The 16,462-nt window shown below is 35.2% G+C and overlaps 1 protein-coding gene across 4 annotated transcripts; it reads right to left on the bottom strand.

The window, feature by feature from the left end:
* Positions 1-1,244: 1,244 nt before the first annotated feature.
* Positions 1,245-15,798, bottom strand: LOC131946618 (NEDD4-binding protein 1). 4 transcript variants are annotated; one of them, XM_059307531.1, is made up of 10 exons: positions 15,780-15,798; positions 9,798-10,088; positions 9,283-9,471; positions 7,688-7,844; positions 6,613-7,104; positions 5,307-5,526; positions 4,065-4,298; positions 3,600-3,707; positions 3,231-3,356; positions 1,245-3,090 (listed from the first exon to the last, which is right to left on the bottom strand). In XM_059307531.1, exons 2-10 carry the CDS (start codon positions 9,984-9,986, stop codon positions 2,829-2,831), a joined length of 1,977 nt encoding a protein of 658 aa, XP_059163514.1. In that variant the 5' UTR covers positions 9,987-10,088; positions 15,780-15,798; the 3' UTR covers positions 1,245-2,828. The 4 variants fall into 4 exon arrangements, with proteins under 4 accessions (XP_059163514.1, XP_059163513.1, XP_059163512.1 ...); XM_059307530.1 differs by lacking the exon at positions 15,780-15,798 and adding an exon at positions 13,711-13,809; XM_059307529.1 differs by lacking the exon at positions 15,780-15,798 and adding an exon at positions 11,997-12,096.
* Between the last annotated feature and the right edge of the window lie 664 nt (positions 15,799-16,462).

Raw genomic sequence — 16,462 nt, 5'->3', positions numbered from 1 at the left:
ACTAAGTATTGTACTAGCCACTCAACCCTTAAGGGGAACTATTGGCAACACAATATACCCTTGCATTCCTCGTTTGCTCATCTCTTCAGTGTGATAAGCAACAGCACAAATTAAATAGAAGTTGAGAAACTTGCTTAAAGTAATAATTCTCTAACCAAAACCCATATTTCATTGTAATGTTACCAAACGACCACTGTTCTCTGGATGGTGCGCCAAATACAAGCGATCATTTAGTTTTAATACAAAATTGGCTAGCAAAATGTCCAAGCTTGCATTGAAATGAGAGTGTGTTTTCAAATGAATGCTTTGTGTTTATTCCTAGCATTTAATTTCCCTAACGTTCAAAATGGACAGTATTATCTCTCTCCTCAAAGGAATATTTTTTTGAGTTTTTTTTTTTAATTTGTGAAAAAAGCACGTCTATTTTTCTTTTTAAGAAAAAGTCAGCCTACTCATGATACTATCTGTATACTAATTGATGAATTATAGCTATCTTTACTGTACCAGAAAATATGCTGAGTATGTGGTGTACATGTATGAAAAACAAGACTAAAGAATTTTTAAAAATAAAAAAAAACATGTTTCCTCCTTTGCAAAATGGTCATAATTATTAGCTGAGCTGATAAATTTATTATTAACAGATTATGTTCTAATTTGACTGTACATTATTGTAATATATTTTATCACCACATGATGTGTGTTGTGATATGCCAAAATGTTTTTTTTTTACTTACATTTAAAGCCTTAAAATTGTGATGGTAAACTCCACTCCTCTTCCAACTACTGTCATGCATTAGTTTGAATTTTTTTTGCTAAAATTTGTTGTAATTGTAAATAACATTATTGTCCTATATGGATTTGTTTTTGTAAAAGAATGGTATACAGTTTTGTATGGCATATATTTTCTTTCGTTTTTTTTTTACACATTGCTTTGGTGGAAGTGACAAAAATCCTCTCATTTCAGTTTGGATGTCATACAACTTAATTCTTCTACCATCCTTGGATTTTAAATTAATGTTTATTTCTACCACCCATATTTTATCTTTTAAATATTCATCACAGTTTTTACTTTACCCTGGTACATCTTTCAGTTGATATCTTGACACACCTCCAGCCTGTGTAGCTGGTGGTTCTCACAACTGGATCTATCATGACACTTGTTCTACATCACTTCTTTTTATTTTATTTAACAATGTCAGAAATGCCAGCAACTGTGCTTAAAAAGTAATTCTTAAAAACGAACAGAAAGTATCCAACATATTTTATTGTAACCAATTAATTCACTTATAACCAAGTCACAAAATTTAATCTTTGTACATTGTAAAAATTTGTTTCATTTTAATACGACTAGGACACTTTTTTTAATAACACATAAAATCTCAAACTGACAAATATTAGTTGTTTTTTTTTTTTACATTACATACGTTGAGTGTACATTTTAGTTTTCTTTGTGTGATCTTTTTTTTAGATTAATTGTGATCATTTTAACAATATCCAAAGCATAATTCTGTGTCACTCATATAGAAATGATTCAGGCTTTGACTTTTTAAAAAAAGCCAATGCCATGGTTTGGTTGAAGATGTTTGATATCAAACCATATATAGTGATGATATATCCACAAGAATTTTATTAAAGATACCTGGATAAAGTAATTATTTTTTAAAAATAATTTCAAATAGTGTTTGTTTAATGTACTGTTATTATTTATCAAATATCTAATCAATTGTTGATCAACTACAGCTTCAAAGATGTAGAAAAGATGACTGAGCCAATACAAACTTTTTTTTTTTCTGTTCAGATTAAAGGATCACACATTTGACATGACAAAAAAGATTTTGTTAGGAATATTTATAAAACAGGATAAGTATAAAACATAGTTAAAAAAAATATAGAGATAGACCAAAGCTGCCAAAAAAAAATCAACATTAATAGGTTTTTTTTTTCATCGCACACGCTGACATGACAAGAACTTGTCAAAAAAAAAAAAAAGAAAATATATGACTACCAGATTTACAATGCTATTTCTTATTCTAATCTATTAATTAAAATAGAATTTTAACCAACAGAAAAGATCCACATGTCACATAGATGGTAACAATTTTGTTAGATGATGAATAACATGTCAACCTACAAAACACAGTGCCATGTAGCATCTACCAATATGTAATGGTAGGGCAGGAAAAAGTTTCTTTAAATTAACTGCATTTATGGTGTAACTACTCAATACCATACACGTTTTTTTTTAAAAAGCTACAAAATAGCTTCATATTATCTGGATAATTTACATTTTTTGAAAATACTTTGTTAATTTATACATATTAAACCCCTGTGATACAACTATTTACAACAGTTTCACTGTCAGAGATGTAAAAAGTCTTCCAAAAGAAGAACAAGAATTTTAGTATATCATAGTGCATTAATAAAAATCTTACCTATTTACTTACTTGCATAAAAATAAACTGCTAATTTAGTGTACCATTCAATTTAACTCTTACGACTATATCCTAATTCCTTTAAAAAAAATTGTAAAATTTAAATTTTCATGCTTTTATGTGGTAGTTTCAGTTTAATTTTTACCAGTAAAACAATGTATTTGAATGAAGTAATAAGTTCAAGGGCGTTAACATAGAGTGTCAATGAAAATGAATATTTTGATTTTAAAAATTAATGCACATCTGCATTTTCCTGCTTCATTTAGCATACATTTATTTATCTAAGTTGTAAACTTGCTTTTATTTTAAAATTGGATGTTTCATATTTTGGCTTTTTTTCTTCAAAAATTGTCTTTAAAAAAACTGAGTCACATCTCTGCACTGTAAGAATTGAAATCAGAAACTGTTAATAACATAGTTTGTCAGACGATTCAAGTCCGTCTCATCCTTGTGGTTAGCCAAAATAGTCTCAATCTGAGGCCTCTGGAATGGTTCAGGGAAAAGCTCAACAAGTTTCCTGTATAGGATCTCTGTGTCTAGGTGACTCCGGACTGGATGGTCTTGGCTCTGCCATCTCATTTTGTTGCCTACATTATGCCTTGCATTTCTTTTATATCTGTCAAATTTTTTATCACGATTAGGAGGATGGGTAGGATATCTGTGAATTAAAATGTTTGCAAAACAAAATAAATAATAAAATGGCTAATGTTTGCCTAAATAATTTTTATCTAATGTATTTGTATAACAATTTAATTTTAAAAAGTATTTCAGAGAGATAGCGATGAGGCTAATACTCACTGCATTGTAAAGTATGGTACAGTTTCATGGGAAATTCTTAAAAACTGGTCTAAATTTGGACCATGTTTGCCGAGTGGGTCATCTGGGGGCATGAAGTGGTCACCCACGAACATAAAGGGCAGCAACCTACAAAAAACATGGTTTCAACATTAGGACAGTGTACGGTCAACTTATGTTAATACAGATGTAATTAATCCATAATCTCACTAAATCATTGAACTATGTACAACAAAAATTTTTTTTTTCAAACTTCAATATAAACTATATGACAAAGGTTGAAAATAAGAATTTATATAGCAATCTTCTTTACAATTTCTAAATTTAATGTTATATGAAAAATTGTCTTCGTAAAGAGAAAAAATGGTCAACCTGTTGGCTATTATATTATAATAACTCTCCCGCTCCTGGCACAAATCCCTGAATTGATCATTGGATACAACAATACCATCCTCTTTTTCAGCAAGATTCAAAATATATCTAAGAATGAGAATAACAAAAAGATATGAAATGTTATCTGCATGCAGAAATAAATGTAAACCAGTATTAGGGTGTTGCAGGCGAGTTTAAATTTCATTAATGTTTTAACAATAAAAAACTACATTTGTGTACCCGTAGGTAAAAAGTTGAATTATCAAAAACATTGGCTCTTTTGAAAAAAAAAGGTGTTTACTAATTAAATGTCTACCATGCTAGAACTAACTTTTTAATACTGTGTATGCTTTTTCTAATGTTGTGATCTAGTTTAATGTCCCATTTAAAATAAATATGACGGATAACTCAATTCCTTTTAACTCTCTCAGCAGACAGGGCATAAAGTACAAAAAACTAACTGACCTGTCGTCATAACTGTTGATAACTTGTCCATTAAAACGACGACTTGGAGTAAACTTTACATAACCTTCTCTGTTTAATTTTTCTAAAAGTTGTTTCCCAATTATCTCTGTCTGGTTTTGAGTATAGCGGCGTGACTCTGGCACAAATGCTGTAATTCTGGTGTGACCTCTCTTTCTAAAATAGTTTATGCAAATCTCAAGGCCTGGCACGGAATATCTTTTATTGTCGCCATGACTGAAACAAGAATTGTTAACATCTTGTCACTATGGCAGAAACATGCACAGTAAGCATTATTTTTGTTATCATGACTACAACAGGTATATCAATCATCACAATGGCCTTTAGTGAAATGAAAGATACCTGCTCATTTAAACCATCTAGTGTTCCAGTGCCAAAACTTGGTATGGACCACATTGCAAAAATGAACAGCGGTCACAAAAAAGTCGGTTTTAATATTATGTTTACTCTTATTTCATCTTCTTTTTCGTTCTTAATTCTAGTGTTTGGAAGGGATTCCCTTCAACACAATAGCATTGAGTTTGATTTCAGCCTGCTTTTCTTTTTGGATTTGCTTCCATAGCCTTTGTCCAACCAAGAACAAACTACAAGGCAGCAGTTGTTTTTTTACGCTATGATAAGGTGTTGTTTGACCCTGTCAGACAGTTGTTTCCCTGTTAGTCAAATATAAAAGATGTAGCATTGCCTGCATTGTATGACATAAACCACATTACGGGAGTCACAGTTAAATTGGTTGTAAATTTTGAAGGTTCCCTTAGGCAGCTGGAGTGATTTCACCTGCAGGGTGAAGTCAGATACACTGCATTTATGTGAACATGGTCTAGTACCCACCCCTAGGTGACATTTGGTGGCAGGCGGCTCTGGGCATATTTATGGACATATTTAACTGTTTTTTTTTTACATCAAATTGTGCGTCAACAAAAAAAAAATCTCTTAAGGAACAGTGAATGGTAAAATGCGACCCTGGCCTTTCAAATGGGGGTAGAGCTTTTTTTGCCAATGTGAATAACTATATATAAATGAGGGGTGGGCTCAAAAATTGATTATTCACCCCGACCAGCCGGAATGGCTCCTATGTATAGGATAGTAAAGAGTTGAAGGCTTTGCAGACAGGTATTAAAGGAAAATGATTCCTAAACAAAAACCATATTCATTCACATCACAAGACTCCCCTTCTTAAAAAAAATGACAACTTCAACCACACCATAAACAAGTGCAACTCACGCCATGGCCACATTGCTACCATCAATGACGATGTATCTCAGGTCATCATGTTGTGCTCCTGCATTCTCCGATCTGTCCTGTGGCAGTAACCCTGCATTCCATGTCCCAATCTCCATTGGAGCATCCACCGGACCAACTCTGGGGACCAACGTCTTGGATGAACTGCTGCCCTGGTCTCCTGCGCTCAACTGAATTGGGTTTCCGACATTTTTTGCAAAGACTGTAAAAAAATAATTTTCAACATTGGACCATAATAAAAACTCTGTACACTAACATTGTTTTATGCCTGTGTTAAATTACTAAGTAAGCATAAACAGCTGTAGATCACAGAACTAAATTAAAATTTCTATGAAAGTTAAAAAAGAAAGGAAGTGAATGATGAATAAAGCAATGTTTATAGGATGACTTCAGAAAGATCCTCCACAGGGGAACAGGCAGTCCTTGATAGACTTACAGTTAAGACACAGAACAGGTCTAGAAACTGCAACAGTGGAAAGTACTGCAACAGTGGAAAGTCCTGCAACAGTGGAAAGTACTGCAACAGTGGAAAGTACTGCAACATTGGAAAGTACTGCAACAGTGGAAAGTACTACTACAACAGTGGATGGTATAAAACAACAGTCGATGGTATAAAACAACAGTCGATGGTATTAAACCAGTGGAAAGTAATACACCAGTGAAAAGTAATACACCAGTGAAAAGTAATACACCAGTGAAAAGTAATACACCAGTGAAAAGTAATACACCAGTGAAAAGTAATACACCAGTGAAAAGTAATACACCAGTGAAAAGTAATACACCAGTGAAAAGTAATACACCAGTGGAAAGTACTACATTAGTGGAAAGTACTACACCAGTGAAAAGTACTTCACCAGTGGAAAGTACTACACCAGTGAAAAGTACTACGCCAGTGGAAAGTACTACACCAGTGGAAAGAACTACACCAGTGGAAAGTACTACACCAGTAGAAAGTACTACGCCCGTGGAAAGTACTACACCAGTGGAAAGTACTACACCAGTAGAAAGTACTACACTAGTGGAAAGAACTATACCAGTGGAAAGTACTACGCCAGTGGAAAGTACTATACCAGTGGAAAGTACTACGCCAGTGGAAAGTACTACACCAGTGGAAAGTACTACACCAGTGGAAAGTACTACACCAGTGGAAAGTACTACACTAGTGGAAAGTACTACATCAGTGGAGAGTACTACACTAGTGGAAAGTACTACATCAGTGGAGAGTACTACACTAGTGGAAAGTACTACATCAGTGGAGAGTACTAATGGTACACAAAACTTGAAGTACCTTTAGGAGCTTCAATCTCCTCAGGCTCATCATCAGAAATAATAATTGTACTGACATCAGCGTCAATTGGGATTGGTTGATTTCCCTGCCCGGGTAAGGCAGGGTCACTAGAAACAGCGGGCTGCGTCAGTGTGTATCCTCCACCATGTCTGCTAGCTTTTATGTCCCTCACAGTTTTTAAAAAGTCAGCAGGTCGAATAACATCGTCCATGTTGTATTTGGCCAAGGCCATTTCAATGTCTTGAGGTGAGTAATGTATCGTGGTCGCCAGGTTGATCAAATATTCCCTCTGTTTACAACTCGGCTGTGAGTCTGATGTGTCCATCCACAGCTCCCCAGTCACCTGCTGGTCAGTGTGCGTCCAATCTCCTTTATCGTTTAAAATCTGAGGGTTAGCGGCGTAAGTTTTACTTGAGGTTCCATACCCAGATGGATGCAGTGATGAGCCTGAGGCATACACACATCGTGCAAGGTCTTCACAACCATGTTGTCCTGAAATACAAATACTTCTTGGTTTCAAGATTGTTATTTTGGTTTTTTTTTATCTAGGCATACTAGATAAGCTACTCAATTAATTAAGGTTAATTATTAGATTACCAATGAATGATATTCAGCAGGAATAAAATTTCAAAAGTTAATTTTTTTTTAAATGCACATTTGATATCTAGTAGATTTTGCTTTTAAATTAGCAAATGGTTAAGACAAGTAAGCTCATAGGGCAGATGAAGTACAGGCTATGGGGGCAAATCAAGAAATAAAAACAAGCAAAAGTAAGAGTTAATGGGCCATATGGTTCATAAAATGGGAAATCCCTTCTCAAGAATGAAAAAACAGAATAGCATGTTCAACAACTTGTGTTTTTTCTTTGCATTACTATGAACCATCTGATGTCAATGTGTGCTTGGACCATGACCAAATATACTATTATGTGATATTTCTTTGGTAAGTTATCACAATATGGGTGCTATCTAGAGTAATTCTTCAGCTAGCACATCTACATAAAATAATACTGACAGTAATTTAAATTAATTTACAGCACATTTACATTTAAAGAAAACTAGTAGCATCCCCTTACCTGATGACTTAAAGCAATCAATTTTAGTAGGTGTCCCCGTTGTTATTGCAATGAAGGATGAGTTGTTTTTATCTGTGGGCAAGTTTATGTCATCAGCTGTTTCATCTGGTAGGTAGTCAGCTTCTGGATCTATAACTTGACTAAACATTTCATCAATCTAAAAAATTAAAGAAAATTCAGTGTTAGGCTTTTAAAATTTTAGGAAATAAAGTAAAATGGTTAGGTTTTTTAAATACTTTTTTAACATTACAATTTCTGTCCTCCTCCGTAATATTTTTCTGTTTTGTGTTTAGTTGTCTAGTAGAAATTACTTTCATATTTTATCATCATCTTTACCCCTTTGTGCCAAGGACACATGGGGCAGATGAAGTTAAGTTCATTTCTTTTATACATTACGCATTTATTTAATATGTGGAGGTAGAAATAAAGACAAAAATTCATTAGCAAAAAGCTAATGTTAAATTGTTTGGTCTATTATATAATGGGCAACATTTTATGCTGTAGAGTCAGTGTTGTGTTGTGATTTTTTTTATTTGACTGGAGCAATGTATATATAACCCAACTAATATTTTTGTGAAATAGAAACCTTAAGGTGTATTTAATTAACAGGCTAATTTTCACAAAGTTTTGAAGAAGCAGTTGTCTAATTAAAATTGTATTTTTTATAATAAGTTTATTCAAAGAAAAGATAGTTTTAAATAATTTAGAATAATGGTTGAATATTTTTGTGTACAAAAATATTAACTTTTGAGGGGGTAGGGTACTCTCGCACAGGCTACAGGACATGCAAGAAAAAGTTGATGCATTAGGAGCCATCTCGCAGCGCGTAGGTCTGAAGATCAACAAAGAAAAGACGGAAATGATGAGAATTAACAATAAACAGGAGGCTCCAGTGTCAATAGACGGAAGACAGGTAAATGATGTGCAAGAGTTTGTCTACCTTGGCAGCAAGATCAGCAAAACGGGAGGCACAGAGGAGGACATACGTGCTAGAGTTAATAGAGCCCGCTGCGCTTTCACAGTCCTGCGACCCATATGGAAAAGTTCGGCCATCTCCATTAACACAAAAATTAGGATATTTAACTCTAATGTCAAGGCAGTTCTGCTGTATGGAGCAGAGACATGGAGAGTCTCCAAGGCAAGCACAGCAAAGATACAGACCTTCATGAATAGATACCTTAGACAGATACTGAAACTGAGATGGCAGGACAAAGTGCCGAACTTGGAACTATGGAGGAAAGCTAGGCAGGAGCCTATAGGTGTGCAAATAAGAAGGAGGAAGTGGTGCTGGGTGGGTCACACACTGCGAAAGGCTCACACAAATGTTACACGCCAAGCGCTTGAGTGGAACCCCCAGGGAAAGCGGAAGAGAGGGCGCCCAAGACAGACCTGGAGGCGGAGTCTTCTTGAAGAACTGAAGCCAACAGGGATGTCTTGGGAGATGTCAAAATTAGTAGCCGAGGATAGGAAGAAATGGAAGGAAATGGTGGAGGCCCTATGCTTCATAAGGAGCAAAGAGGAATAAGTCAAGTAAGTCAAGAGGGGGTAGGGGGATAATTCTCTGCACTGTCTAATAAAATAATCCAAAAGCTTACTAAGGACTGGGCTACAGTGACGGCCATATCAGATCCACTGATTGTGAGACTGCCATCCTTATTTTCTTTCAAAACAGCTAATGACACTTTTTCAATTTCATTACTTTTTGTAGCAGTGAACAATGGGTGGCCAATTATGTTTTTTAGATGAATGACTTCCCCTGGTGAGATGAAGTTGAGTGTATACTCCTGAAAATGTAAACCAAAATGGGTTAATGCAATGATAATTTGCTTTCTTCCCTTTCTGGATGCTAAAGGATAAAAAATAACAGGAAAAAAAAGAAAAGTGTTGGCAAGAAATAACAACTAGTTAACTTAATATAGATTACACAGTTCATTTAGGTAAAGCTCATTCCATTATGAAATGTTAACTTTAATTTTTAATGCTAAATTTACATATGTTAATACTTACATTTTAAGACTAAATGCTGATATTCTTTTAATTACTTTGGATTAATATATAGTTATGCAGTGGAATGAGGTTTTAAGCTCAAAATTTGTGTTTATAAACTTACTTTTGCATTGATGATGTCTTCCTCTAAGCCACTGATACAAATCCATCGTTTTGCACCTTTACCATTACTTTCATTGAAGATCTTATTCAATACAATAGTGACGTTAAATTTAACTTCAATTTTCTGCTTATTTTCTCCAAGCAGTGCTGATTTTGCATCATCAATGACAAATTCAACTGTTGTTTGCATTTCTTTTAAGTGACACCACGTTATGTTGTCAACAAAATTTGAATCTTTAGATTATTTTTTATGTCTTAGGTCTTTGTCAAACATGTTCCACACAATCTGTAGCTGAACAGAAAGAAATGTAACAACATTTAATGAATAGTGTATACAATTTTAAGTTTTTATTAGGCCTATTTAGCATTTTACTATATACTATATACAAATTAGCTGAACCTCAGACTACAATGTAAAACTCCATTTTAGTGTAATTTATTTGATGCTTCATGTTCACATCCAGTTGAGCATATTTTATTAAAATATTACCAAAACAAAAACCTTAGGAAAACATTACAGTACATTTAAGTACATTAGGCCTAGTAACTTTTACTAACACTTTTAGTCAAAGTGTCATATTAGTTTAGCAAGTTTAGTAACTTACTAACTACTCAGTAACTTTGAGTAACTAGCCTAGTAACTAGTATCATGGTAGTATTAGAGTATTAGTTGTTACCTACATTGATAACTTATCAATGATAAGGCAAGTAAAGGAAGAGTCTATTAAACTCTATTGACTATTGTCAGACATCAGTAGGCCTACTTATATTTATAATATTTTATAATATACCTAATAGTGGCTAATAGTAATTAATTATTAATACCATACCTAGGCCGTTCGGTTCAACGCTTCCGGGTTTGTCATTTTTGTGGCATCTCACGGCTCATGCGCTTACTCAAAATGGCGACCAGTTTCGCTTTCACTAAACGGTAGAGGGATAAAACTAATAATAACGAGGCCATCGTTAATTTTAGACATCGGAACTATCCGTTTCTATTTCAGTCTGTTATTTAAGAATTCCCAGATGTACTTTTGACCTAATTTCTTTATTTGTATTTAACGAGGCCGTCGAGAGAAAGTCACGCTTACTTAGCTTGCGTTTCAAGTCGAATAAACTAAAGCAGGTGCGTTATCCAATAACTTTTTTATTAGACCCAATTTTTATAACATCTTTACTATCAAATAAAAATAGAATTGTTTAATATAATTAGGCTGACAACAATGTTTTTCATGCTGTAAGTAATAATGCCATTTTATTATATTCTTGTTTGGTGAAAACGAGGCGCGGGAAAATGTGTGCCGCGTAAGAATCCAATCATTTGGCTAGATTTATGACTGTTTTTTATGTCACACCTAAAAATAGAATGTTTACGCTTTCTTCGTTGATGATTGTTTTTATTATTTTTTAAATTGAAAGTATGAATTATTAGTTAGATTGCAGATTTTGTAACTTGGTATACTTACCCTTTATCAATTTTAAAAACATAGCATGCTGATTGTGAACAAATATAGTCATAAAACACAGAAATATAAAGTTATAATTGCGATGTGCCACACCCGGGCCACACCCCCTCAAGAAAGCATGTGTTTATTAAGCTGTTTATCTTACTTTACAACTGTAATTAAAATTAATTTTCAAATTTTTATCACTTATTGGGTAAGATTAAGCACATGTTTACCAAAAATAAAAAAAATAAAAAAGCAAATTCTGTTTTAATGAAGGTCACGGGTGAAGTTTTTTTTTCCTTCTGTCACGTTCAGTGGAGGGTGCCACAGGCTGACCTGACTTTGGAATTTTTTTCAGTAATAATGACTTTGCACAGAAAGTTAAAATATGCTAAATTAGCTTAGTTTACTAGTGTTCTAGCTATTATTGATACATTTTTAATAAAAAAATCATTCTGTAATTCTCATCAAAAAGCCTACCATACCAATTGGCCTATACATTGAATAATTTAATATAATACTCCACTAATTAGTAGAAATTACTAGTAATTATTAATTATTAGTTGTCTCTACACTGAGTCTACAGCAGTTTGACTCACTGAAACTGAAACTAATGTCTTTTTGTTTTTAAAAAAACGATATCTGGAAAGTGAAATCTGAAGGCATAAATTACAGTTGTAAAGCTTGATTCAAGTTTCGATTAATCTAATAATGAATTTCTAAACTTTGCAAATAAAACAAAATAAGCCTACCAGTTATAATAGACCAGTAGGACTCGAGCTAAGCAGTTGTAATCATTTTAAAAATAACCAGGCCTTGTAAGAAAAGTCAAAGTGAGTTGTAAACATGATGATAAAATGGGGATTTCCCTAAAGGTTAGTTCCGGTTAACAATAGCCGTTTCCGGATTCTAGTTGCCTAGTATCCTGAATTATTTTACTATTCTGAAAGGCCTTGATAAACTTTTTATTTTATTAAATTATTCTAAAATGTATCACATTTAAGTACGTTTAATCTATAATAAAATATACAACATAATAGGAAACAAAAATCTTGCCAACTAAATCTTGCAAACTAAAAAATGAATGTATGGCAGCTTCATTTTTCCACGCAGGTCATCATTAATGAAACACAATCAATCAATGACAATGACACCACACAACTTTGAAACTTATCTAAATATCGTTTAGTATCAACTACATAATTCAATTTGCTACTTTCAGATACTTATTTATTTTATGCTCCACTAAACCAGAGCGTTACAAGTTAGTATTCCAATTTATATTATTTGAACTCAGGGGCGTAGCGAGGGGGGGGGCGGGGGGGTGCGGACCGCACCGGGTGACACCATTTAGGGGGGTGACACCAAGGTAAAAAATAGCAAAATATATAGAGAAAAACTCGAGGGGGGGGGTGCAAAATCGAAAGTTTGAGGAGGGGGGGGGGGTGCAAATCGAAAACTCGAGGGGGGGGGGTGCAAATCGAAAGTTTGAGGGGGGGGGGTGCAAATCGAAAACTTGAGGGGGGGGGGGTGCAAATCGAAAGTTTGAGGGGGGGGGGGGGTGCAAATCGAAAATTTGAAAGTTTGTCCCTGGGAAGGGTCTCTATGCCTCTGGGGGGGGGGGGTGACACCATTAAGTGCCGCACCGGGTGACACCCGACCTCGCTACGCCACTGTTTGAACTAGATCTAGTAATTTTTAGAAGTAGAAGGGGCTTAAAGAAAAATAACTAGAATCTAGGCCAGGGGTCGGCAACCTGCGGCTCGCGAGCCGCATGCGGCTCTTTTGATATCAAGATGCGGCTCTCCAGCTCCTTGCACAAATACTAATAATCTTAATAAAAAAAAAATATTTTAAATAAAAAAAAAAATTAGTGGCTCTTTAAAACCAGGGAAATTTTGAAAATTGTAACTTTTGGCTCTTCCGCTTCAAAAGGTTGCCGACCCCTGATCTAGGCCTATTCACTTTTAAACACCCCCTCCACCCAACCCTTTTCCTCGAAAGTTAGAATGTCGGTATGCCTGCCACTCCCAACTTCATAAACTTTTGGTGCAGGCCTTACAGTGGCTAAAAATAAATTTAGAAATCAAACAAAATCTTAAGAAAACAAAACCAAAGAGATGTAACAGAAACTATAATTATAGGGCATATTAGTAATGAACTGGAAAATGGATTAGTTGGGTGTTGAGAAGGGTGGACACCTCAATAAAATTTAAAAAAAAAAAAACTGCACCGCCTCACATCATTTATGGATGGTCATTTAAAAAAAAAATTATTACAAGTTTATAAATTTACGTAACTGAGTAAAATTGTTCCCTTGTATAAAGAGCTCTCACATAGAAACGCCCCACACACTACTTTGAAAGCTGTAGGCTTATTAATACTTGTAATATAAATTCGAAACATTTTGATTAAATAAAATATAGCCTACTCGTTTTAGCATTGTAAAACTAAATCAAGTTGTACCTCGTATGTCACAGAAGGTTGACTAATGTCTCCACTCATTCATAGTTTCTTTTAGGCATTAGATCTAGTCTAGATCTAGAATCTAGTAGTAGTTGATCTTAGCTGATGGCTAGCATACAGTTACTCTTCATGAGTAAGGAAACTCCTGTTGTAAAATAAGCAACTAATTTGTAGTACGATTTCACCGATTCAACTAATGGATACCTATGAGCTTTGGTAACACCAGTCCCATTTAAACGCCAAAAGACCACGGCAGGAGCTTTGGATTTAGGTCACAAAACTGACCCAAGGACAAACTCAGCGCAAGGATACGTCAAAATGTGACGTCGTGTTGAACAATCAAACAACGCATCACAAACACACACTGACCAGTGTGTCAGTGTAGGCTAGTAGGTGGGGCTAGAGTCTGTCAAGTGAGCGAGGGGGGAAAGGGGGGGGGGGATTAAGCCTAGAAACGCGGGGTGTGTTTGTATAGCGAAACTGCAACCAACCCAGGGTAGGATTAGTCAATTTTAGTGATTAGGCGATTTACGGTAATATACCTAGCGATAATGTTCACTCCCAGCGGTGTGACTTAAGTTAACCATACATCGACACACGACAAGAGAGAAAACGACACTGGCACAGAGTTTTTTCCAGGCCCCCGAAAAAATTCTACCGCCCCCCCCCCCCCCCCCGAACGATATGAAATTTATATAATTTATATAGAAAATATATACTTTTAACAGTGTCCACCCCCCCCCCCCCCGAAGAAAGTCCATAACGACGAACAGTGGCGTAGGCAGGGGGGGGTGGGGTTAGGGGGGGTCATAACCCCCCCCCCCCCATAGACCCCTCGGTATATAGAAAAAGTATGAGGGGGGTGTGCACATCGAAAGTTTGAGGGGGGGGGTGCAAATCGAAAGTTTGAGGGGGGGGGGGGTGCAAATCGAAAGTTTGTCCCCGGGTAAAAATTGGACCCCCCCCCCCCTTGAGACGATCCTGGCTACGCCACTGACGACGAAATTGGAAATGTAACTTGGCATCGGGTGGTAGGCCCTATCCTACATTTTGTAGACCTACTTTAACGTAGGGGATGTATAAAAAAATAATTGGTGATTTACAAACTGCTCCAGTATTGTAAACTTAAAATAATTTTAAATTTTGCAGTGATGATTTCTTAAAACATTAGCTAGAGAGAAAACAGAACTGTACGAGTTAGGAAAACATTACCATCGTTCTTCACGTCTTTTTTATTCTGCTTTTTTTTTAAAAATCTAATACGACAGTGTATAATGCCTGACTCTTAACGATGTTAGTGAATTGTCGCGTAAAATAATTAACTGCTTTTGTTGACAGTCGGACAAACGCGGTAGGCCTATTATGATACAACTTGCTACAACGTATGTGGCATCGTTGATAAACACAGCATTCATACTAAGTGTCATAGGCAGTGTCATAAACAGGGGGATGTTTTGCCCCTACCCCCCCCCCCCACACACACACCACAATGGACCCTCACAATGACAGCTGTCTCACATTAAATTATATATAGCCTTTGGAGACGGCGCGCGAGGGGTGTGGTACAACAGCCGATCCTACACTATTATATCAACGACGGCACAAAGCGAGTGTAAAATTAGTCATCGTCTAAAGATAATCAATTTTGCTTGGAAAAAAAATACAATTATATAATTATAAGATTAGCATTTCTATAACGTTTTTATTATTTACGTAGTCTATTATAGTCGACGAGTCTAGTATAAATGTTTTTATTGTATGTTATTGAAATATTTGTGTATAGCCTTAACTAAAAATAACGCTAGAAAATATCTAGGTTAACTAAAATTCATCTCCCTTAGATATTCATAACACATCTCATCTGACAAACGGTAGACTAGTAAACAAGCTCGGGTGAACTTCTAGTTTCTACCTCTAGTGCCCCAACTACACACTACTACACACCAGCTGGACACTTGGACAACAGACCGACCAGTCCAAGGCCGCAGTGACTGAAGGTAGTGGACTACTTGTGCCCACCCATAGGCAGGTCTATAATTATATGTACACAAGAAAAATGGTAGACCTACTGATAAAGTGATAAGCCATCACCGCACCCCTAGGTTCACCGCGGCTCACCCTGCATATATAAAGTAGCCTATTTAAAAAAGTAAAATAGCATTAAAATTATTAATTATATAAACATGTGCAAAATTTGTTATAATTATCCAACATATTTTAATAGTATTAACCTCAAACACGTAGGTATTGTGTATTGTTTACTTCTAAGCCGGAACAAGAAAGGTAAGGGAGGGGTGGTGGGGGGTATATCAAACTGAGTTGCCTGACACGGGCGGTACAAACATTGCCAGTGTCTACCAACCCGCTGTGGCACATGCTTTAACGTAAATACACGAATTACTCGTTTTAGAACAAAAACACACAATAAGAAAGCATTAGGTTTACATTTGTTTATTCGAAATTTAAATAAATATAAAAATGTAAAACATTTTAAAAACACCTTAATGTTGTAAAGGGAAGTAATTACAGTTAGAATTTAGCAGCTAAAGGAAGCAACTCATGGCAGTAGCTTACATGTAATAAAATATTAAAAGTTATTTTAGCTTTTCAAAATTAATGTACTTTTCTTTTCTAAAACTAATTTTAAAATAATACACTTTTTAGAATAATGAAACAATGACTACTTTGCTATTGTCTTCTAATTTAACTTTAAAATATGCATAAAATATCACGCATTAATCTTTTAAAAAGA

Source organism: Physella acuta, unplaced genomic scaffold (genome assembly GCF_028476545.2).
Source record: "Physella acuta isolate Inbredline_101_S28 unplaced genomic scaffold, ASM2847654v3 ptg000566l, whole genome shotgun sequence".
In the NCBI taxonomy this organism is placed as follows: domain Eukaryota; kingdom Metazoa; phylum Mollusca; class Gastropoda; family Physidae; genus Physella; species Physella acuta.
The sequence above is the reverse complement of the archived record's forward strand: the minus strand, read 5'-3'. Positions and strand labels throughout refer to the sequence as shown.

Coding starts and splice junctions, on each gene's coding strand:
- LOC131946618 (XM_059307531.1), bottom strand. CDS start 9,986: ATGCAAACAACAGTTGAATTTGTCATTGATGATGCAAAATCAGCACTG. Junction 7,845..9,282: donor TCACTGTAGCCCAGTCCTTA/GTAAGCTTTTGG, acceptor TTAATTTTTTAG/ATTGATGAAATGTTTAGTCA. Junction 3,091..3,230: donor GTACCATACTTTACAATGCA/GTGAGTATTAGC, acceptor TTTAATTCACAG/ATATCCTACCCATCCTCCTA.